This window comes from Crocuta crocuta, unplaced genomic scaffold (genome assembly GCF_008692635.1).
Source record: "Crocuta crocuta isolate KB4526 unplaced genomic scaffold, BGI_CrCroc_1.0 scaffold528, whole genome shotgun sequence".
Lineage (NCBI taxonomy): Eukaryota > Metazoa > Chordata > Mammalia > Carnivora > Hyaenidae > Crocuta > Crocuta crocuta.
The window spans coordinates 510,828-533,875 of NW_027530010.1; the positions used below are offsets into that span (position 1 = coordinate 510,828).

General features: G+C 44.4%; 1 protein-coding gene across 1 annotated transcript in view; it reads right to left on the reverse strand.

The window, feature by feature from the left end:
* Positions 1–23,048, reverse strand: part of NUP210L (nucleoporin 210 like) — a 67,135-nt gene that overhangs the window by 6,335 nt on the left and 37,752 nt on the right. The window contains exons 16-28 of the mRNA XM_077764042.1: positions 22,778–22,910; positions 21,530–21,592; positions 20,985–21,164; positions 20,524–20,604; positions 20,312–20,443; positions 16,866–17,024; positions 15,407–15,498; positions 12,931–13,105; positions 11,935–12,110; positions 10,667–10,884; positions 8,490–8,626; positions 3,612–3,738; positions 433–582 (exon numbers count right to left, since the gene is read on the reverse strand). Coding sequence (XP_077620168.1) covers positions 433–582; positions 3,612–3,738; positions 8,490–8,626; positions 10,667–10,884; positions 11,935–12,110; positions 12,931–13,105; positions 15,407–15,498; positions 16,866–17,024; positions 20,312–20,443; positions 20,524–20,604; positions 20,985–21,164; positions 21,530–21,592; positions 22,778–22,910 — 1,823 coding nt within the window. The remainder of the gene's footprint in view (positions 1–432; positions 583–3,611; positions 3,739–8,489; positions 8,627–10,666; positions 10,885–11,934; positions 12,111–12,930; positions 13,106–15,406; positions 15,499–16,865; positions 17,025–20,311; positions 20,444–20,523; positions 20,605–20,984; positions 21,165–21,529; positions 21,593–22,777; positions 22,911–23,048) is intronic.

The window sequence follows — 23,048 nt, forward strand, 5'->3', positions numbered from 1 at the left end:
GCCCCCGCACCCTGCAGCTGCCTGGAGCGCTGTCCTGTTCCAGCCTGCGTTTGACACAAATCCTCATTTTGGATCAGCTGGTTTCCACGAAGCCATTTCGGAGTCACGGCTCTTCTACTCCCTGCGAGCTCCTGCTCCTCTGCTTGGAATACCCTTCAGTTCAACAATAGACATTCAGACACTGCTACTTGCTGGGGATAAAAAGCCCAGAGGTGACAGGGACCAGCGAAGAAGAAAACCCACGACAAAAGAAAAGCACGGGGTGTTACAGGGGTGTGCGGGGCATTACTGGACGGCCTGACCGGAAATGCCGCCTGACACAGGTTCCCTAGCTCCACCCCAGGCGACACTGTCCGGCACAAATGCAATCGGTAAGGAAGCGACGACCGAACAACGACGGGAGCAAGAGCGCCAGATTCGGGGCGGCCGCACCTCTCGCCACGCTGAAGCCCGCGCGCACGTGGAAGACCTGGCTTGCAGGGATGTCCAGCAAAGTGTTGCTGAACTGCACGTGGCACAGCACGAGCGTCTCGGGAAGAAGCACTGTGGTGATGGCCAAGGCCTGACTTGAGGTACAGGATCCTAACGAGCAGAAAAGAGGTAAATAACTGTCATAAGAATTTGTAAAAGAAGAGACATATAGAAGCAGTAGCTTGATTTAAAAACGCAGGAGGGGCGCCTGGGGGGCTCAGCTGGTTGGGTGACCGACTTCAGCTCAGGTCATGACCTCGCGGTTCGTGAGTTCGAGCCCCACAGGGGGCTCTAGGCTGTCAGCACAGAGCCTGCTTTAAATCCTCTGTCCACCTCTCTCTGCCCCTCGCCCGCTCTCACGTGCTCTTTTTCTCAAAAATAAACATTAAAAAATTGTTTTCAAAACAGGGCAACTGGGTGGCTCAGTTAAGCATCCAACTTTGTCTCAGGTTCACAAGTTCGAGTCTCACATCAGGCTCTATGCTGACAATTCGGAGTCTGGAGCCTGCTTCGGATTCTGTGTCTCCCTCTCTGTGTCCCTCCCCTGCTCGTGCTCATGCTCTTTCTCTCTCTCTCAAAAATAAACATGAAAAAAAATTTTTTTTTAACATTTATTTATCATTGAGAGACAGAGAAAAACAGAGCATGATCATGGGAGGGGCAGAGAGAGGGGGAGACAGAATCTGCTCTGAGCTGTCAGCACAGAGCCCAACACAGGGTTCAAACTCACAAACAGAACATGACCTGAGCTGAAGTTGGATGCTCAACCGATTGAGCCACCTAGGTGCCTCAAAAAAATTGTACAAAAAAAAATTTTTTAATGTTTTATTTATGAGATATTATAATGTTTTATGAGAAATAATTTTTGAGAAATTTATGAGAAATAATGTTTTATTTATTTATGAGAGAGAGAGAGAGCGCACGTGCCCATGAGCAGGGGAGGGGCAGAGAGAGAGGGAGACACAGAATCTGAAACAGGCGCCAGGCTCTGAGATGTCGGCACAGAGCCCGACGCGGGGCTCGAGCACACGAACCGTGAGATCATGACCTGAGCTGAAGTTGGACACTCAATCAACTGAGCCACCCAGGAGCCCCCCGAAAAAAAAATTTTTTTAAAGGAATGGGTGTCTGGCTGGCTCAGTCAGGAGTGTGTGACTCTTAATCTCAGGGTCATCAGTTTGAGACCAATTCTGGGTTGTAGAGATTACTTAAATAAACAAAACAAAAAACAGGGGCGCCTGGTGCTCCAGTATTTCTCATCTTTAAAATAATGACAACTGCGACACCTGGGTGGCTCAGTCGGTTAAGTGTCTGAGTCTTGATTTTGGCTCAAGTCATGACCTCATGGTTTGTGAGATCGAGCTCTAAATCCTGCTCAGTGCTGACAATGTGAAGCCTGCTTGGGATTCTCTCTCTCTCCCTCTCTCTCTCTGCCCCTCCCCCCGTTCACATATATGCACTCTTGCTCTCAAAACAAACTTTAAAAAAATGATAATTACTATAGAACATTGTTAAATTAGATAAAAATACGTAAAAATTGCTGGGGGGCCTGGGTGGCTCAGTTGGTTAAGCGTCCGACTTCGGCCCAGGTCATGATCTCACAGTTCGTGGGTTCGAGCCCTTCGCCAGGCTCTGTGCTGACAGCTCAGAGCCTGGAGCTGCTTCAGAGTCTGTGTCTCCCTCTCTCTCTGATCCTCCTCTGGTCACGCCGTCTCTCTCTCTTCCTTCACAAATAAATAAGAACATTTAAAAAAATTTTTTTAAATTGCTAACATTGCACCTGGAATCTATTAGGAGTTTCTTGTATTTTACTTTTCTTTCCTCCACCCCTCCCGTTTAAAATTTTTTAAATTTTTATTATTATTGCTTTTTAAAGTTTGTTTATTTATTTTGAGAGAGAGAGTGCAGGAGGCGCAGAGAGAGAAGAAGAGAGAACCCCAAGCAGGCTCTGCACTGTCAGTGTGGAGCCCAATGGGGGGCTCAAACTTACAAATGACAAGATCATGGCATGAGCTGAAATGAAGAATCAGAAGCTAAAACAGGCGCCCCTATTATCATGTTTTAAAAGTAATCTCTATCTACATCCAATGAGGGTATGAATTTACAACCCCGAGATCAAAAGCTGCATGCTCTACTGACTGAGCCAGCCAGGTGCCCCCCACCCCCGCACCCTTTTTTTTTTGACAGAAAACTGTAGCCCAGTACAGAACAAAATAACAAATGCACAAAGTAAATTCGCTGAGCCAGTAACAGTTCGGATGTCGCCTAGTCCAACAACTCTTTTTTTTTTTAATGTTTTATTTATTTTTGAGAGAGAGACAGCGTGTAAGCACGGGAGGGTCAGAGGAAGAGGGAGTCACAGAATCCAAGACAGGCTCCAGGCTCTGAGCTAGCTGTCAGGACAGAACCCTGCATGGGGCTTGAACTCACAAACCAAGCGATCGTGACCTGAGCCGAAGTTGGACGCTTAACCAACTGAGCTACCCAGGTGCCCCTAGTCCAACGATTCTTAAATCTAGGAAGGCTTGGGGCGCCTGGGTGGCTTAGTCGGTTAAGCGTCCGACTTTCGCTTAGGTCATGATCTCGCGGTTCGTGGGTTCGAGCCCCGCGTCGGGCTCTGTGCTGACTGCCAGCTCAGAGCCTGGAGCCTGTTTCAGAGTCTGTGACTCCCTCTCTCTCTGACCCTCCCCTGCTCACGCTGTCTCTCTCTCTCTCTCCTAGAAATAAATAAAAATATTAAAAAAAAAAATCTAGGAAGGCTTGAAAATAACTGTGTCCTAGGTCTTATCCCAAACTTATTAAGTCTCTGGATGGAGCCTAAGACTGTATTTTTTAAAAGTGTCCTTGAGTAACCTTAAAAATCAGCCATGCTTGGAAATCCCTGGTTTAGGCCACCTCCTGTTCTCAGGCATGATTATAACTGATTATAACCACAAGGACAACAGTGACTGGGTTGTGCCTATTTCAAACCCTGAAGAGCCAGTCATTGTTTGAGGTCACAGGGGTCAGTGATTTATTTGTTGAGGTGGAGTCAATTTTCAAATAGAAGGAAATCTGCGTTAATTGTCAAAGAGGTAAATGACTTGAAGGAAGATGGGAAAAGTGGGAACCATCCCCAGGCCTATAAAGAGACTCCTGACCTTTAAGATTTGCACCATTCCTGCCAGTGGTGATGAAGAGCTTAAACAAAGCCGAACTGGGGTTATTGGTGAGGTGGATCCTGAGGTCATAGCTGAGCGTCAGTCTTGATGATGCATTGACCACCACCTGTCGGCAAACCAAAGGGAAATCCGCATCTAAGTTCTTGGAAAATCTTGTTTCCTCCCTCTCCACTCTTCATAACTGTTCAACCGAAAGCATCTGGTTCACACAAGTGCAGACGGCCCTTCTACTTCATCACATATTCCAGAACAACTTCTGTTCACCTTTGAGAAGAAAATAACATTTTTTCCCTAAAAGGTCTTTATTGATTATTCCATTTGGTATCTTACATCTGTGTGACTTCCTATTAAAATTCCTTTATACTTAAAACTTAAATCTTTAAAAAATTGGGGCAACTGGCTGGCTCAGTCCCTGAAGTACATGACTCTTGATTGGGGAGTTGTGAGTTCAAGCTCACAGCCTTGAGCTTTAAGTTCAAGTTTAAAACTTCAAGTTTTAAAATCTTAAAAATAAATACAGAATAAAATGCCTTTGAAGACAAGTTCAACTTTGTTCAAAGTTTTCTCTCTTGCATATAATTTCAACCTGTTCTGAAACTTCAAAGTACTTTGTTTCTCTCAAGATATGTTTAATGTTCTATCTTATACTGTAGGTATTTTTATTTTTTGTTAAAAATCATTCCTATTAGAATCTAAGTTCTTCAACTGAGAACCTAGTTTAACTTTGTATATCCTTGTACTGTACTTTGTATTTAAGACAAGTGCTTAATGATTACACTATGACCCTCTCCCCCCAAATCTTCAACTTAAATGTATATTATTTTGTCATTATATGTCATTATTTATGACATTGTCATTATATTAAATGTATATTTTAACACAGTGTCCTTAGTACCACCATAGTTTCTTGTTTTTTTTTCCCAAATGTTCAAGGACCTTGAAAGCAAGGTAGTTACATGAAATGGTCATTTAGGAAGTTTTGTCTTTTTTGTCTCTGTGTTCCAGAGCCTAGTGCAGGGCTGACACAGAAGAGGCCTCAATAAGTGTCTGCTGCTTAGTGAATAATTACACGAGGATTTTACAAAGTACACAAACCAGGGTAGCAAGATCTTTTGACTTCTCTGTAGCCTCTGACAGCACAGACCAGTCCCTCCCTTGCCTTTCATGACCCTTTCTGCTTTCCAAACACCGGGCTGCTTCTCCATCTCCTTCTCACGGTCTCTGTCCTGCTGCCTGCGTCCCAGCCCTCCTGTCTGCCCGTGACACAGTTCTCTTTAGATGTTTTCTGATTCTCCCTCTCTACCTTTACACACTTTTGCTGAAGTTGTCCTGATTTATCATTGGTCTTCAAACATCATCTATCTTTGCCTTTGCATATCTGTGCCTGTAGTCTAAAACGCCTTCTCTTGGGCACCTGGGTGGTTCAGTTGGTTGAGTGTCTGACTCTTGATTTTGGCTCTGGTCATGATCCCAGACTTGTGGGATCAAGCCCTAACTCAGGCTCCACACTGGGCAGGGTGTGGAGGGGGCTTGGGATTCTCTCTCTCCCTCTGCCTCTCTCCCCAGCTCATGCTCCCTCTCTCTAAAATTTAAAAAAAAAAAATTAAAAAAGAGTAAAATGCCTTCTCTTCAAAACATAAAAAAAATTACAATTTTTTAAAAATTAAAATATAAATAAAATGCCTACTCTTTGATCTGCCAGATTCCTAATCTTCAAGACTCAGTTTTATTTTTATTTATTTTATTTTTGTGTGTACCATGACTCAGATCTCAAGACTCAGTTTAAATGTCACTTCTAGAAAATTTAGCCTTAACATCTAAGCAGAATAAGTGACTTTCTTCTGTATTCTAAGAGCATATCTTTTTTTTTTTTAAGTTAATTTTTTAAAAAATGTTTATGTAGAGAGAGCAAGTGAGCGAGCGAGAAGGGGGGAGGTGCAGAGTAAGGGAGAGACAGAATCGAAGCAGGCTCCACACTGTCAGTGCAGAACCAGAAGCGGGGCTTGAACTCATGAACTCTTGAGATCATGACCTGATCCCAAGTCAAGAGTCAGATGCTTGACTGACTGAAGCACCCAGGTGCCCCTAAGATTGATTTAAAAAAATTATTATTTTTATTTTTTTAAAAAACATTTATTTTTGAGAGAGAGTGACAGAGCACAAGTGGGGAAGAGTGACAGAGAGAGAGGGAGATGCAGAATCCGAAGCAGGTTCCAGGCTCCAAGCCATCAGCACAGAGCGCGACGCGGAGCTCCAACACACGAACTGAACAGTGAGATCATGACCTGAGCCAAAGTCGGACACTTAACCTACTGAGCCACCCAGGCTCATCCCCCCAAAAAAATTTTTTTTGAAAGCTGTACACCAAGAGTGTACCTTGAACACCCTCCCTCTTGGAAATGTGAGAACCACTTTTCGAAAATTTGCATTAACCCCCATTGCTTTCTGAAAGACATCAGTACTTGGTTCCCCTAAGGAAAGAAATCTGAAGAGGATTTTTGCTTTTACAGAAAAGGCAAGAAGTACAAACAGCCTCCAGCATTTGATCTGCAGCGAGCCAAGTTCATTCGGAGGCAGCTGGCAGGAGAGCCCCGCCCCGGAACCACACTCAGAGCTCTGCGTTTAGCCCTGTAGCTTTCAACTGTCTGAGCATCTGTGCTTTATCTCGATGTGTTTGTGTATCCATCACCAAGATGTGTGCTATGGAATCAGAAAAGCCTGAGAGAGGGGTCCGAGGGGGCTCAGTTGACTGACTGTCTGACTTCGGCTCAGGTCATTATCTCGCGGTCCATGAGTTTGAGTTCCGCACTGGGCTGTGTGCTGACAGCTCGGAGCCTGGAGCCTGCTTCGGATCCTGTGTCTCCCTCTCTCTCTGCCCCTCCCATGCCTGTGCTGTGTCTCTCTCTCTCAAAAATAAATAAATGTTAAAAAAACTAAGAAAGAAAAAGAAAAACCTAAGAGAATTGATTTTTTTTTTTTTTTGGGTCTGGGAATGCTCATTTTTTTCTATAGAAATAAATAGTAATTACTTCTTTCTTTGCTTTATGCCATTTCTGGCTTACAAAATGTTTCCATTGAGGGCGTCTGGGTGGCTCAGTCCATTGAGTCCATTGAACCAACTCTTGGTTTCCACACAGGTCACAATCTCCTAATTCGTGAGATGGAGACTTGCGTGGGGTTCCAACACGGACGGCATGGAGCCTGCCTGGGATTCAGTCTCTCCCCTCTCTCTCTTTGCCCCTCCCCTGCTCATATTCTCTCAAAATAAATAAATAAATAATATGCCAAAAAATTCCCACAAGATGTTTCAGAGAACAGTGTACTCTCAGACAGTGGGGGAAACCTGTACTTTCTTCACTTGGCTTCCAGGACACCAATATCTTGAGTTTTTCTCCCACTTCCCTAGTTGTTTTTTGTGTCTCTCTTGTTGGCTGCTCTTCCTTTCTCAGAGTCCTCAATACTGGAGTGTTCCCAGAGCACCGGTACCCTCCCTTTATTTACATTCTCTCTCTCGGCAATCATGGCAATCACGTGGATCTGTCCCCTCTGGGCCAGTGACTCTCGGTCTTTCCGTCCAGCTGTCTCACATCCATCTGACATCGAGTAGACGGACACTCCGCTTTACATGCCCCAGACTAACTCCTCTTCTCACCAAAACCGTTTCACCTGCATTTCAGTGGGTGGCAATTCTGTCCTTTTATTCATTCAAAAACCTGAAGTCATTTTTTCTCTTAAACCTGAAGTCATTCTTGATTCTCTCACATTCATTTTATATAATCTGTCAGGAAATTCTACTGGTTCTACCCGATCAGAATCTGATCAACTTTTCACCACCTACTGGTACCAGCCTGGTGCCCCATCCACCATCATATCTCACCTGGACCAACGCAAGAAGAGCTTCCCAGCTTTGACCCTTGCCCCTGTGGTCAAGCACCGACCAGTGACAGTGATATTTTAATTTTTTTGTGTTCTTTTATTATTAAGTTATTTTGTTTATTTATTTTGAGAAATAGAATGTGAGCAGGGGAGGGGCAGAGAGAGAGAATCCACACTGACTGTGCCGAGGCCGATGCGGAGCTCAAACTCACGAACTGTGAGATCACCACTTGAGCCAAAATCAAGACTTGGAAGTTTAGGGGCGCCTGGGCCGCTCAGTCGGTTAAGCGTCCAACTTCGGCTCAGGTCATGATCTCACGGTTCGTGGGTTCGGGCCCCACGTTGGGCTCTGTGCTGACAGCTCAGAGCCTGGAGCCTATTTGGGATTCTGTGTCTTCCTCTCTCTCTGACCCTCCCCTGCTCACACTGTCTCTCTCTCTCTCTCTCAGAAATAAAGTAAAAAAAAAAACACAAAACCCGGAAATTTAATTCACTGAGCCACCCAGGTACCCTCACTGTGATATTTATATTTTAAAGTATAAAATCACACTAGTCATTTTTCTGTTAAGAATCCTTTTATTTATTTTTTCCTGGTTAAGAATCCAAATCACTATTTAGCTTTGTGTTCCAATAAAGTTTTCTAGCTAGCTTCATATTTGACATGTGAGTATATATCTTTTCCCAGGATGTGTTTCCTTGTTTCCTTCCATCCTTCCTTCCATCCATCCACCCTTCCTTTCCTCCTCCCTCCCTCCCTTTCTTCTCTCTCTCTCTCTTTCTTTTTTAAGATTTTATTTATTTTTTTTAAGTAATCTCTACACCCAACATGGGGCTCAAACTCACAGCCTCAAGATCAAGAATCACATGCTCTACCAACTGAGCCTGCCAGGAATTCCCTCCCCACCCCCCACCCCCCTGAACGTGTTTTCTATATGCATATCCCCAAATATGGAAATTGTCATCCTGGCCTTGATGGGTTACCTCTCGATATGTTTTCACCACTCCTGGGATGTCATGAAATATGGTTGCTGTTCCCGGACTCCTGGCCACGCCCACCCCAGTGTCAGTGTCTGTCTGCAGGACGTTGTTAGCAGAAATCATCCATGTGCCAGGTTCACCTAGGAAAAAAATAAGAGAAAGCACAAGGCTGCAAACTCTGATAGAAATTGGTGGTCATTCTAACCGTATTAAGATTCCCAATCAGTAGACCATTCAAGCACACAGATCTCTCTTCCTAGGAGAACATCTACCTTTGAAGAGAAACTTGATTTTCCTAATGTCAGGCTCCCCTTCGTGCGCCATCATACCCACAAAATAAAACAAGAACTACTGGCCTTCAGAATCACAGAAGAAGCTACTTAGTTGGAGACCATAACTGTTTTCCTTAGGAAAAAGAAAAACTATACACACAGGGGTAATTCTCTGTCAGCTACTAATGGACAGAAACCAGCAGAAGACTGCAAGACTGGCAGGAGAGAAGTTTTGTTGCTTTGGCTTAAGTCTCAAGGCGGCAGAGGAACGCGGCCTTGAGTTTGTGTTAGATCATGGATCCTGGCATTTGGTCATCCAAAGCAGTATAGATTCAGGATTCCCAAATAATTCCAGAATAGAAGATAGAGGGACAATTATGACAAAACCTAGTGAAGGGGTGAAGTGAAAATGTTGTTTCACTGACAAGAGATGAACAATCATCTCTTAGTGATTATAACTCTGTCAACCGTAAAGCAGGATTAGCTCACTGGCCCTGGATTCTGTGTTGGTAGTGGTTGCCTGCAAATCAGTTGTTACGGGACTGGGGGGGCCTCACCTGGGCTGAGTGGCCGCCCCCTGCATCAGGCCCTAAATATACAGAGTCTGGCCCCACATTACCTCACTGTACTCATACACAGGAATCCACAGTTCCCGGAAGAGTTTACAAAGCCCCCGATACCATCCCTGCCAGTCCAACTTGGATGGATGATTTTGAAGTACACACTCAGGCAGGGTACCCCACTTTGCAATATGCTTTTTGCAAACCCAGAGAATTAATACTCATTTCCTCACCAAAGACTGATCTTCCTGAACTCAACAGTACTTCTGAGGACAGAAACCATTTGCTGATCAACAGTATAGTTCAGCCCAGTACAGAGCCAAACCTTATTACAGTGATGATATGTTTAAGCCTATATTTGAGGTCTTCAAATGTCCCTCACAAAGCTGTGTACTCACAGTCAGTTCTTGGAACTAAAGCCTTATTGCCCTTTCCTTCCTTTCCTTCCATCCTTTACTGCTCTTCAGTTTATCAACTACCTCCCTTCAGAGGCCGGGAATGGAGGAGAAGTCCAGGTAACTGTAATGTCTACACAATAATACAGCAAGCTATGTGCTCAGGAGGTGAGTGATCAATATTCCTGGCTGATTCCAAATGGCTGGCTTCTGAGAGAATTGGGCAATAAGCAGAACTATCAGTTAACATGTACAAATTTTTCTTTCTCAGAAAGGCCCTCAGATTTTTTTTTTTTTTAAATGTTTATTTATTTCTAGGAGACAGAGAGAGAGACAGCGTGAGCAGGGGAGGGTCAGAGAGAGAGGGAGTCACAGACTGAAACAGGCTCCAGGCTCTGAGCTGGCAGTCAGCACAGAGCCTGACACGGGGCTCGAACCCACGAACCGTGAGATCATGACCTAAGCGAAAGTCGGACGCTTAACCAACTAAGCCACCCAGGCACCCCGGCCCTCAGATTTTTTAAGATTTTTATTTCTTTAAGTAATCTCTACACCCATTGTGGGGCTCGAAACTATAACCCCAAGATCAAGAGCCATATGCTATACCGACTGAGCCAGCCAGGCGCCCTTAGGTCTTCAGATTGAAAATCATTTTGAGGGGCGCCTGAGTGGCTCAGTCGGTTAAGCCTTCGACTTCGGCTTAGGTCATGATCTCGTGGTTCGTGGGTTCGAGCCCCGCGTCGGGCTCTGTGCTGACAGCTCGGAGCCTGGAGCCTGCTTCAGATTCTGTGTCTCCCTCTCTCTCTGCCCCTCCCCTACTCGCCGCTCTCTCTCTCTCAAAAATAAATAAACATTAAAAAAAAAGAAAGAAAATCATTTTGAAAAAATTATCTAAGGGATGAGTGGTTTCTCATCCGGTCAGCTGTGCAGTTAGAAAGGGAAGGTGTCCTCACCGTCATGGTTGAGGAGGTGAGTCCTGAAACAGATGACGTCTCCGACAAAGGTGAGCTGGGTATCTGGCTCGATGGCATGCTCCACAGCAACAGGGACATAATCTGCCACACCTGGGTGCCTCCGGTCCCAGATTCCCACAAGTGTCACCCCCGTGTTCACGGCCTGAGCCACATAAGTGTAGTTCCTATTCCCTGGCCCAATCAGCAGCAGGTCATCTCTGAAAGGAGACAAGAAAGGTAGAAATCTCTGAAAGATCATTGTTGGGGACACTGCTCTGGTGGCAGAGCTGACCACAGCATCTCCTCTTCAACAGCTCAAAGGTTCAGAAGGAATTCTTTTTTTAAAAGTTTTTTTATTTATCTAAGTGATCTCGACACCCTACGTGGGGCTTGAACTCACAACTCTGAGATCAAGAGTCACATGTTCCACTGAGTGAGCCAGCCAGGTGCACTGAGAAAGAATTTGATGGTGGAGGGCAAGCAAGGGGTAGCCAGGGATCAGGTCTATTAACTTCATATATAGAGTAGCTAGTAAGCCCTTTTTTTTTAATTGAGAATTTGTTTTCAAGCACAGCTTTTTTTTTTTTTAATTTTTAACTTTTTTTTTTTTTAAATTTATTTCTGAGAGAGAGACAGCATGAGCAGGGGAGGGTCAGAGAGAGAGGGAGACACAAAATCTGAAACAAGCTCTAGGCTCTGAGCTGTCAGCACAGAGAGCAACACGGAGCTCGACTCCACGAACCGTGAGATCATGACCTGAGCTGAAGTTGCCCGCCCAACCGACTGAGCCACCCAGGTGCTCCTGGCTTCTTTTTTAAGTTTATTTATTTTGAGAGAGAATGCACACAAGTGGGGAAGGGGCAGGGAGAGGGGGAGAAAGGATCCCAAGCAGGCTCCTTAGCACAGACCCCGACGTGGGGTGGGGCTTGATCCTCCAAACGATAAGATCATGACCTGAGCCGAAATCAAGAGTCAGATGCCCACCTGAGCCAGCCAGGCGCCTCTCTCGTGCAGATTTTTGATAATACTACTCCAACTAGCTCCCTATGGGGGCTTTGTGTGAACTAGGGATTGAAAGATTCAAGACACTCTGAAATTCTTCTTCATTAAACAACCAACATTCTAGTGTTTTCCATCCTAATGAAAAAACTAAAGCTCAGAATCTGAGTAGAGAGCATGAGAGGGATTTACTGGAGCCTCACTGTATAACCCTGGCCCATCCGCACGATTTCCACCACAGCATGCACACCACTCTTTGGACCCCACACCTGTTCAGAGCCAGATGAAGCTGGGTGTTGTGTGTGTGGAATTTCTCTCCGATGCTACTATAAAACTGGACGACGAAGGTGAGAGACATGCCCACGGGAAAGGCTGGCAGGGTCCTCCCGTGGGCCGTGTACAGCTTGGGTTGGCTGCTCACCCGCAGGTATGTCACCGGTGCCACCTGTGGGGGAAGGATCATTGGAGAGGAGCAGTGACAGATTCTGAAGTCAACAGTCCACAATAAACAGTGTGCTGCTTTCACAGGAAGCAGCTCCTGATCTGAGAGGACTTAAATCAGAGTGGTAAGAAATGGGACGGTACAGGAAATGGCTCCATGATTATTAAGCTGCAGGAGTATGGAGAGATGCTGGAGCTTCCTGAGGAAAAGACTGCATGCACTTCATGTTTCGTACGGAGGGCTCCATACTTATTGCTACACAACTGGTCATTCCTCAGGGGTACAGCAGCCTGTGTTTCATACCATGCAAGATGAGGTGTGAAGCAGCAACAGAGTCCAGCTTTGCACCCCCGCTCCATCCCTCAGAGTTACCCGTGCTAATTCTCAGATTTACCATCAGCTTAGTGCAGACGGCGATGCTGACCTCACGGGGTTTCGGTGCTCATGAGAAGACAGAATATACGAGAGAACCAACACAGCGGCTGGAATATGAGAGATGTTTGATGCTTAAAATATTTTTTTGTGTGTTAGACTAAATTTTTAAATTCAAATAACAAAGCCTAATTTTGATAGCAATAGCTCTACCCTTGTGGCACATCCTTTTGCCAAAGCTGCTCAGAAGGGTATCAGTTTGAGGCTAATCCCTTTTATGATAAAGCCTCCTAAAGACTACTTTAACTTGATGGCTTATACCCATGTCAAGAGTGTCTTATTGTACAGCTTGTTCTGACTTCCAGAGAAGTTTCTAGTTCTCAAACCAGGAAATCTGCCTCTTCGGGCCACGGAATTACTTTTATTTTTTTGAGTAAGTCCCTGAACTCACCTGAACTCCAGTTATGGTTGTTTGGTTGACTCCGAAAGGTTCTATAGAAGTGACTTCTAACACAGCAGTGCCTGCAATGGAGCCGGCTCTCAGGAGCCCTTCGCCGTCCTCCTCGACGACAGATGGGGTAGGGAAACACCTGAGGACACGGGAACTCACAAAAGCGGCTCCTTCCCTAGGGGACAAATGGAACAAGTGGCATCTCTTGGGGGCTCTGACCGGAAAGAAAGGCGTAGGGATTGCCAGGATCCCCATTAGAGGCTGCAATCTGAGGGAAATGCTTGCATGTCTCCATGTTGTGTGCTTGTTTATTCCTTAAGAAAAAGTCTGCCTTTGGATTATGCCCAGGTCTTCATTCATTCATTCTTATCTTTTTTAGGCTTTTATTATTTATTACAATTTTTTTTTTGGAAAAATTCACATCCAAGTGAGTTAGCATGTAGTGTAATAATGATTTCGGGAGTCGACTCCAATGATTCAGCCCCACATACAACGCCCAGTGCTCCTCCCAGTGAGGGGCTCCGTAATGTCTCTTGCCCATTTAGTGCATCCCCCCACCCAACCTCCCCACCAACCCTCAGTTTGTTTTCTATATTTAAAAGTCTCTTATGTTTTGCCCCCTTTCCTGTTTTTATATTATTTTTGCTTCCCTTCCTTTATGTTCATCTGTTTTGTATCTTGAATTCCACATAAGAATGAAGTCATATATTTATCTTTCTCTAATTTTGCTTAGCACAATACACTCTAGTTCCATCCACATTGTTGCAAATGGCAAGATTTCATTCTTTTTGATTGCCTAGTAATACTCCATGTATGTATGTATATGTGTGTGTGCGTGCGCCACATCTTCTTTATTCATTCATCCATCGATGGACATTTGGGCTCTTTCCATACTTTGGCTATTATCAATAGTGCTGCTATAAACATTGGGGTTCATGTGCCCCTTTGAAACAGCATACCTGTATCCTTTGGATACATCCCTAGTAGTGAAATTGCTGGGTCATAGGATAGTTCTATTTTTAATTTTTTAAAATGTTTTCTTTTTCTTTCTTCTTTCTTTCTTTCTTTCTTTCTTTCTTTCTTTCTTTCTTTCTTTCTTTCTTATTTTTAAAATTTATTTCTGAGAGAGAGGGAGAGGGAGAGACAGTGTGAGCAGGGGAGGGTCAGAGAGAGAGGGAGACACAGAATCTGAAACAGGCTCCAGGCTCTGAGCTGTCAGCACAGAGCCCAACGTGGGGCTTGAACCCATGAACACTGAGATCATGACCTGAGCCTAAGTCAGACGCTTAACCACCAGCAATGCAAAAGGGTTCTTCTTTCTCCTCATCCTAGCCAACATCTGTCATTGCCTGAGTTATTAATTTTGCCCATTCTGGCTGGTATGAGGTAGTATCTCATTGTGGTTTTGACTTGTATTTCCCTGATGATGAGTGATGTTGAGCATTTTTTCATGTGTCTGTTAGCCATCTGGATGTCTTCTTTGGAAAAGTGTCTATTCATATCTTTTGCCCATTTCTTTATTGGATTATTTGTTTTTTGGGGGTGTTGACTTTGATAAGTTCTTTGAAGAATTTGGATACTAACCCTTCACCTGATATGTCATTTTCAAATATCTTCTCCCATTTCATCAGTTGCCTTTTAGTCTTGCTGATTGTTTCCTTTGCTGTGCAGAAACTTTTTATCTTGATGAGGTCCCAAAAGTTTTTACTTTTATTTCCCTTGCCTCCAGGGACATGTTGAGTAAGAAGTTGCTGCAACCGAGGTCAGAGAGGTTTTGCCTGTTTTCTCCTCTAGGATTTTGATGGCTTCCTGTCTTACACATTTAGGTCTGCCCATGTCTTTAAAAATAAAATCCCATCACATATTTATCATTAAAAAATTATTCAGCTAAAAGGACTGAAAACGGGTATTCAAACAAATAGTTGTATGTGAATGTTCATAGCAGCACTATTTACAACAGCCAAATGTGAAAACAACCCAAATGTTAAATAAAAGATGAATGGATAAACTAAAGATGTTATATCCATACCATGGAGTATTGCTTAGTCATAAAACAGAATGAAATGCCGATACATGCTATAATGGAAATGAGCCTGGAAACCATGCTGACTGAAAGGAGCTGACACAAAAGGCCGCACACTGCCTGATTCCACGTGAGTGAGATCCACGTCCATGCAGTGGTTGTCAGAGGCAGAGAGGAGGGGAAGACAGAGAAAGACGTGACAGGCAATCCTTTGGTGATGATGAAAATATTTTGGAACTAGAGGCGATGGCTACACAATACTGTGATACACTAAATGTCACCAAATTGTCCATCTTAAAATGGTTAATTTTGTGTTACATGAATTTCACTACAACTAAAAAAAATTATTTGTGGGTTAGAAAAATCACCTAGAAGGCAACAGTGTTTTCCACGTTCAATGTTTTCCTGAGGGTGAGGTTAGCAAGCTGGCCTGCCCTTCTCCATTCTCCTCACCTGTTGGTGTGTAGTCTGAGCTGGGAATTCATGGGCATCAGAATTCGCTCAGGCTGGCACTCTGGAAAGAACAGTTGGAGTTTTTCGAACACCTATAATGAGAAAATGAGCTCTTCCTCATTTCTGGAGAAGACCGATAGTGACTTTGCTCACATACTGACAACTACAAATCCACGTCCACCTCATCAGCTCAGGCCAAGGGTCCATGACACTCCTTTCCCACTGAGCCAGACACTTCAAACACACCTCGGTAGGGGCATCTGGGCGGCTCAGTCAGTTAAACGTCTGACTTTGGCTCAGGTCATGATCTCGCGGTTCGTGGGTTCGAGCCCCGCGTCAGGCTCTGTGCTGACTGCCAGCTCAGAGCCTGGAGCCTGTTTCAGTCTGTGACTCCCTCTCTCTGACCCTCCCCTGCTCATGCTGTCTCTCTTTCTCTCTCTCCTAGAAATAAATAAAAATATTTAAAAAAAAAAAAAAAGAAATGAATCCCTTTAGTTATTATGGCTTCATATCCTATGTTCATTGTGTGGGGAGTTGAGGGGAGTGCATGTTCTATACTTTCCTTTTCTTTCTTTCTTTTTAATTTACATCCAAGTTAGTTTATTTATTTATTTATTTCCTTTTATCTACACTTTCCTTTTATTTCTTTCTTTAAATTTATATCCAAGTTAGTTTCTTTCTTTCTTTCCTTTTATTTCTTTATTTTTTTTATCGTTCTTTTTAATTAATTATTTATTTATTTCTAGGAGAGAGAGAGAGAGACAGCGTGAGCAGGGGAGGGTCAGAGAGAGAGGGAGTCACAGACTGAAACAGGCTCCAGGCTCTGAGCTGGTAGTCAGCACAGAGCCCGCCGCAGGGCTCGAACCCACGAACCGCGCGATCATGACCTAAGCAAAAGTCGGAAGCTTAACTGACTAAGCCACCCAGGCGCCCCTTCTTTCTCTATTTTTAATTTACATCCAAGTTAGTTAGCATATAGTACAATGATGATTCAGGAGCAAATTCTCGTGATTCATTCCATGTTGCAAATTTTTTTCATATTTTATTATTTATTTTTGAGAGAGAGACAGACTGTGAGTGGGTGAGGGACAGAGAGGGAGGATTCATCCCTTATGTTTAACACCCAGTGCTCATCCCAACAAGTGTCCTCCTTAATCCCCCTGTCCGTTTAGCCCATCCCCCCATCCACTGCCCCTCCAGCAACCCTCAGTTTGTCCTCTGTATGTAAGAGTCTCTTATATTTTGTCCCCCTCCCTGAATGCTCTACGCTTTCTAACAGCAATACTTACATAGATGTAATTAGCAAGAATGACAAAGATCTAGAAACTATAAGCCTGTTCTGGGGCTCCCTCTAGCAATTTCTCTACCTCTATCCAGACCAGGCTCCTCATGGATGATAAGAGAGTACAACTTTCTTCTCCTTGACATGTAAAAATAATCTTTATGTTTGGGAACGTACCAGTATCTGAACTTCATCAGACAGTTCCAACAAACCGCCTTCAAGCTGCCCAGAGGAGCTGCTCCTACACCGGACAGTGACTCTGATGCTGGTCCGACCAGCTGCTTTTGTGTGGACAGCCATTGCAAAGTTATTCTCTACTGGGAGCTGTAGGAAAACCTAGAAAACAGAAATGGATTAAGAAATATTCATTAATTGAGGCGCCGGTGGGGCTCAGTTGGTTGAGCGTCCAACTTCTCCTCAGGTCATGGTCTTGTGGTTCATGGGTTTGAGCCCCACGCAGGCTCTGTGCTGACAGCTCAGAGCCTGGAGCCTGCTTTGGATTCTGTCTCCCTCTCTCTCTGCCCCTCCCCTGCTTGTGTGTTCTCTCTCTCTCAAATATAAACATTTAGAAATTAAAAAAGAAGAGGGGCGCCTGGGTGGCTTAGTCGGTTAAGCGTCCGACTTTCACTTAGGTCATGATCTCGCGGTTCGCGGGTTCCAGCCCCGCGTCGGGCTCTGTGCTGACTGCCAGCTCAGAGCCTGGAGCCTATTTCAGAGTCTGTGTCTCCCTCTCTCTCTGACCCTCCCCTGCTCATGCTGTCTCTCTCTCTCCTAGAAATAAATAAAAATATATAAAAAAAAAAAAAGAAGAAATATTCATTATCACTGTGCCCGTCCCTCTGTGCTGTAACAATAAGGAAAATAGGCGGTAGGTACATCTACAGAAAAGAACTAGAGTACCAACGATCATTTTCAGGGTTATTTCTTTTCAAATTCCCAGCAACACAGTCACCCCTAAAGTGAACTCTGTGTTGCACTCAATACTTCCGGCAAGCCTCTGTGAGGGTCTCATGTTATCCTGAAAGTCAGTCCACTGACAGAGGAACGGACATGAAGGAAGGGATTCCTAAATGGGTTCAGATAGTAGGACCTGGACTGGGAGAAGCGAGGCAATCTACCCCTGGGGTTCAGAGTGGAGGCAAGGAAGCAAGAGGGTGAGAAAGGAGAGCTCGGGCTTCAGGACCGTGCTCACGTTCACACACCACCTCCCCACCGCCTCACTCGCCATTCTGGCCCAGACTGAACAAGGCCATCGGGAAGGCGGGGCCGACACGAAGTGGACACCTGCCTACCTTTCAGGCAGTTGCTTCATTTCCTCTCTCTCCTGCCTTTTCGCTGTCTAGAGCCCTCAAGACCTTTCTTCTAGCTCTCCTGATTCACACAGAGTCCCAAGTTCCAAAATCACCTTTCCCTCCTCCCCTACATAAAAATTCCCTTTTCTTTTACGTGGATTTCAGTCAGTTGTCTGGAAGGAAGTCTTACACTAAAGCAAGTGGTTTATAATTGATAACTGTTTGATCTAAGTGACTCTCTGCACGGTGACACCACAGCGCAGGGCACCCCCCACATGCGGTGCACTGGAGACTTTTCTCTTGCCATTTCACCCCCTGGTTCTTCTGTGCAGGGTCTGAGGAAGGAGAAGAAACTCTGCGTGGCTCTCAACCATTTATTCTCCTGGAGGAAAGAGTGGTGCTTCATTTATATTTTATTTTTTAAAATTCCTTTTTAAGGTTTTTATTTATTTTGAGGGAGAGCGAGCAGGGGAGGGGCAGAGAGGGAGGAGAGAGAATCCCAAGCAGGCTCCATGCCATCAGTGCCGAGCCCAATATGGGGCTTGAACCCACGAACTGTTGAGCTCACGACCTGGGCTGAGATGGAGAGTCAGACACTTAACCCACTGAGCCACCAGGCGCCCGCGAGTGGGGCTATAGGCAAAGCTGGAGGAAGGGAGAAGCAGGACCGATGGCGAGGCCCAGGACGGCCCGTTTTCACGCCGCCCCTATCCGCTAGTCAGGAAGAGCCGGATCCCTGTGCACAACTCTGCCCAACTGAGCCCAGTTCCCTCTCTCCGCATTCCAAGTATAGTCAGGCTCAGGGAAGTCCACGACAGACGAAGTTTCCCTAGATGTCAGATCCAGGGTATTTTTAGAAGAATTGCAAATAGATTTTGTAGCTGTTTTTCAGACTTGACTTTTCCTTTTAGCTGGCCCCAGAAATGCCTTATGAATTACAGCTCCTGTAACCCATCTGCTCCCTCCCAAGGTCCACCTCTGATTCTTTGTTTTTGTGGGTACTGAGTCATGACCTACTGGGGAACTCGGCCATGGGTTCTTCCTTCCAAGGACCTGGGCGGCTGCCACGGTGCCCAGACCACCTTGGGTGGGTTCTCTCAAACCGACAATCAGGCGACAATGTTGTAACCGAGGTAAAGTTAGTCAGCAGCATTCACCTTTTTCTTTTTCTTTCTCAGGTTTCTGAATAAGGCTTAATTCTATGTGCACTGAGACATCAAACTTATTTTCTTTTTTAAAGTTTATTTATTTTGAGAGACAGAAAGAGAGGCAGAGAGAGAGGGGGAGAGAGAGAGAATCCCAAGCGGTCTTCACACTCAACACAGAGCCTGATGTGGGGCTCGAACCCGTAAGCCGTGAGATCATGACATGGGCCGAAATCAAGAGCTGGACACTTCACTGACTGAGCCCTCCGGGTGTCCCATCAAAGCTATTTTCACTCTATCACCAAGTACAGGCTCCTCAGAGATGCTGAGGGTTCAGTCCCAGAAACCACAATAAAGTAAATATTCCAATAAAGCAAGAAAATAAATTTTCTGGTTTCCCAGTACACATAAAAGTTATGTTTACATTATACTATAGTCTATTAGGTATACAATAACTAGCATTATGTCTAAAACAATGTACAATAATACTTTATCGTTAAAAAGTGCTAATCATCATCTAAACTTTCAGTAAGTCATACTCACCGATTACAGATCACCATAACAAATACAATAATAATGAAAAAGTTTATGGGGATGGGGGAGAGGGGGAAGGGGGGTGATGGGCATGGAGGGGGGCACTTTTTGGGATGAGCACTGGGTGTTATATGGAATCCAACTTGACAATAAACTATGAAAGAAAAAAATGAAAAAGTTTGAAATATAGTGAGAATTATCAAAATATGACATAGAGACACAGAGTGAGCAAATCCAATTGGAGAAATGGCACCAACAGACTGCGGTAGCCACGAACCTTCCATCTGTAAAAAGTACAGTATCCATGAAGCACAGTAAAGCAGAGCACAGGACAGTGAGGTGTGCCTGTGTATATACTTGGCATTCATAATGTGTTACTCACGTAACTAGATGCTCACAGATACCATATTACAGGAAATGCTGCTTTCCAGCATTCCAGCAAAGAATATTAAAAATTACATAGCATTATCTGAGTACTCAAACTGAATTCTTCATATGATTTGCAGGTTTCCAGAGTTCACAGAACAAGGGGAAAGGAGATAAGTAGTAATATTGGGTAGTTTAGAAAGTGAGTCAGTCTAAAACCTAGGATGAAATAAAGTAAATTTACTATCAACATCCCTAAGGTAGTATCATAAACAAAAATTCATACCTCCGAATGCCTGGGTACCAGATCCAATACATCCCTTTTGCTCATGGACCAATGGAATGTGAGTCCGGGGTTGGCATTGCTGAAGGAGAAAGGAGTCTGGGTACTGGTCACTCCCATGACATAAACTGGCATCTGAAAAGAAGTGTGGCTGTGCTGTATGCCCTGCCCAGCTGGCACTACCCGACTACGGAGAATGGAGCCGCCTGACTGACCTCAGTCGCTGTGATGAGTCGAGTGGCAGGTGCAAGGATCCTAACGGCCCTTAGCTGAACCACCTCAACGTGTACTTCATCCTGCTCGACAGGGGAAGCAAGCTTGGGCTGAGTGGGGCTGTCTGTACAGTAGGCAGAGGCGCTTACGGCAACTACTCTGTGGTTATCTGGCGCGCTCAACAACAAAAAATGTGCTAGAGATGTGTTTGTTATTGTTCCCTAAATGATAGGTTGTGGAGAGGGACTATGTCTTATAACAATGCCAAATACTCTGTGGGGTTTTTAACTATAGATAACATATTTCCCATGCTTGGTTCAGAGGCTGTCAAAGGGTTAAGGTAAAGGTAAAGGACTCAAAGGGTTTTCCTGCATTGCTGACACCCTCCTCCTCATCACCCCACACCCCTCAACATGGTTCCCAGATGGAGAAGTAGAAGCAGAGCAGAACAAAGAACCCATACCTGGGAAAACACAATGACTTTGCCAGTATCTTCATTTACTGTCTGGATGGTGCCATGGACCACAGCTGTGCCAACTACCTTCCCTGTAACCTGCCCCCTCCTATTCACAACAGCCACAGTCTGGTTACTGATGGAGAAGTGAATGATGGACTGGGGCTGGGGGCCACCTTCAGACATTACCTGGAATTTAAACATGCCAGTGAAGGCCTGGAACATGGAGAGAAATCATCTCTCTTTTCCCCACATTTTGTTCAAGCAACTTGATCTCTTACCTTCCCCCACTTCCCAAGAGCTATATCCCACATCAACTCAAATGCAGAAGAAATGCAAGTGCCACACATCATCTATGGGGTTCCAAGAGGTAGCTTGTACCCTGTGCACTAGGGGAGAGGAAAGAACTAACTTTCTTCTTTATCTGATCCTGCTGTACGTGGCTGGGAGTAGACACGAGCAGGCCAATAGGAAGCAGGGTGTGTTTTGTGTTGGGGTAGGGCAGAGTAGAGTGAGGAGTACAGGTAAATTGTATTTCCTGCCTCTGACATCACCTGCATCATGTTAGTTGGAATCAGTGTCATTTTCTCTGGAACAAGTCTGAATGGAGGAAACACCTTGAAGAAGAAAAACAGAAACGCAAGAGGGATGCACTAGAGTAAATTTCATAATAAATGGTCATGCAGCTTATTCTAAGGAAAAAACCCTATACACAGACATGTATTTTACTTCATTTATAAATATGAATTTTATTTACAGTAGCAAAAATTACGAGAATGCTTAAAAATTATATTTCCACTTTTTAAAGTGGTCATTAAAGTTATGTTCATAATTATCTTTTTTTTAAACTTCTTTTCCAAACATATATAAAAAGCAAGAGAATAGGGGCAACTGGGTGGCTCAGTCGGTTAAGTGTCCAACTTCGTCTCAAGTCATGATCTCACGGTTTGTGGGTTCGAGCCCTGCATCAGGCTCTGTGCTGACAGCTCAGAGCCTGGAGCCTGCTTTGGATTCTGTGTCTCCCTCTCTCTCTGCTCTTCCCCCACTCATGCTGTTTCTCTCTGTCTCAATAATAAATAAACATAAAAAAACTTTTTTTTAAAGCGAGAGAATAGTAAAATGAACTTTCAGGTTCTTATTACCCAGCTTCGACAGCTGCCAACACATGGCCAACAACGAGCTTTTAATGACATAAAAAATACTTTTGACATAAGATTAGGATAAAAAAGCAGTATGATTCATCCGTGTTAAAATAAGCATGGGGGAAAATGAGGGAAATACACCAAAATATTAATACTGGTTGCCTCTTGAGTAGAGGAATAGGTGATTTCTTTCTGTGTCTTTAGTATTATTATTTTTAAAATTTTTAATGTTTTTATTTATTTCTGAGAGAGAGAGAGAGTGGGTGAGCAGGGGAGGGTCAGAGAGAGAGGGAGACACAGAATCTGAAACAGGCTCCAGGCTCTGAGCTGTCAGCACAGAGCCCGACGCGAGGCTCGAACCCACGAACCGTGAGATCATGACCTGAGCTGAAGTCGGACGCTTAACAGACTGAGCCACCCAGGCGCCCCTCTGTGTCTTTATTATTATTATTTTTATTTTGCTTTCCAAATTTTCTACAAGAAGCATACTACTTTCATACAGAAAAACAAAAACCTAAAATAAATTACATATAGTTTAAAGAGTTATACAACTATCATTTTATTCCATCAAATGATTTTTAACTTGTACAAACTAAACAGAAAAAGATGAATAAGGTAAATAAGATGAGGTATGAATTTTGGATGAGATGATTTCCTTACCTCAATGTGGCGAGGAGCCGAGGTGAATTTCCTCCCCACCTTGTCCCCGGCAACAGCCACAAGTGTGGTCTGCCCGACAGCGACAGCTCGAAGGATGTAATTTTCAGAGTACGTATCCTGCTCCTCCATGAGCCTGCAAAGACACATGTGTTTTTAGGTAAGAAAGATTTGATTTTTTAAAAATCTTTTTATTTTTGAGAGAGAGTGCGTGTGTGCGCGTGCACGAGAGGGGGCAGAGCAGAGAGATGGAGACAGAAGGTCTAACATGGGC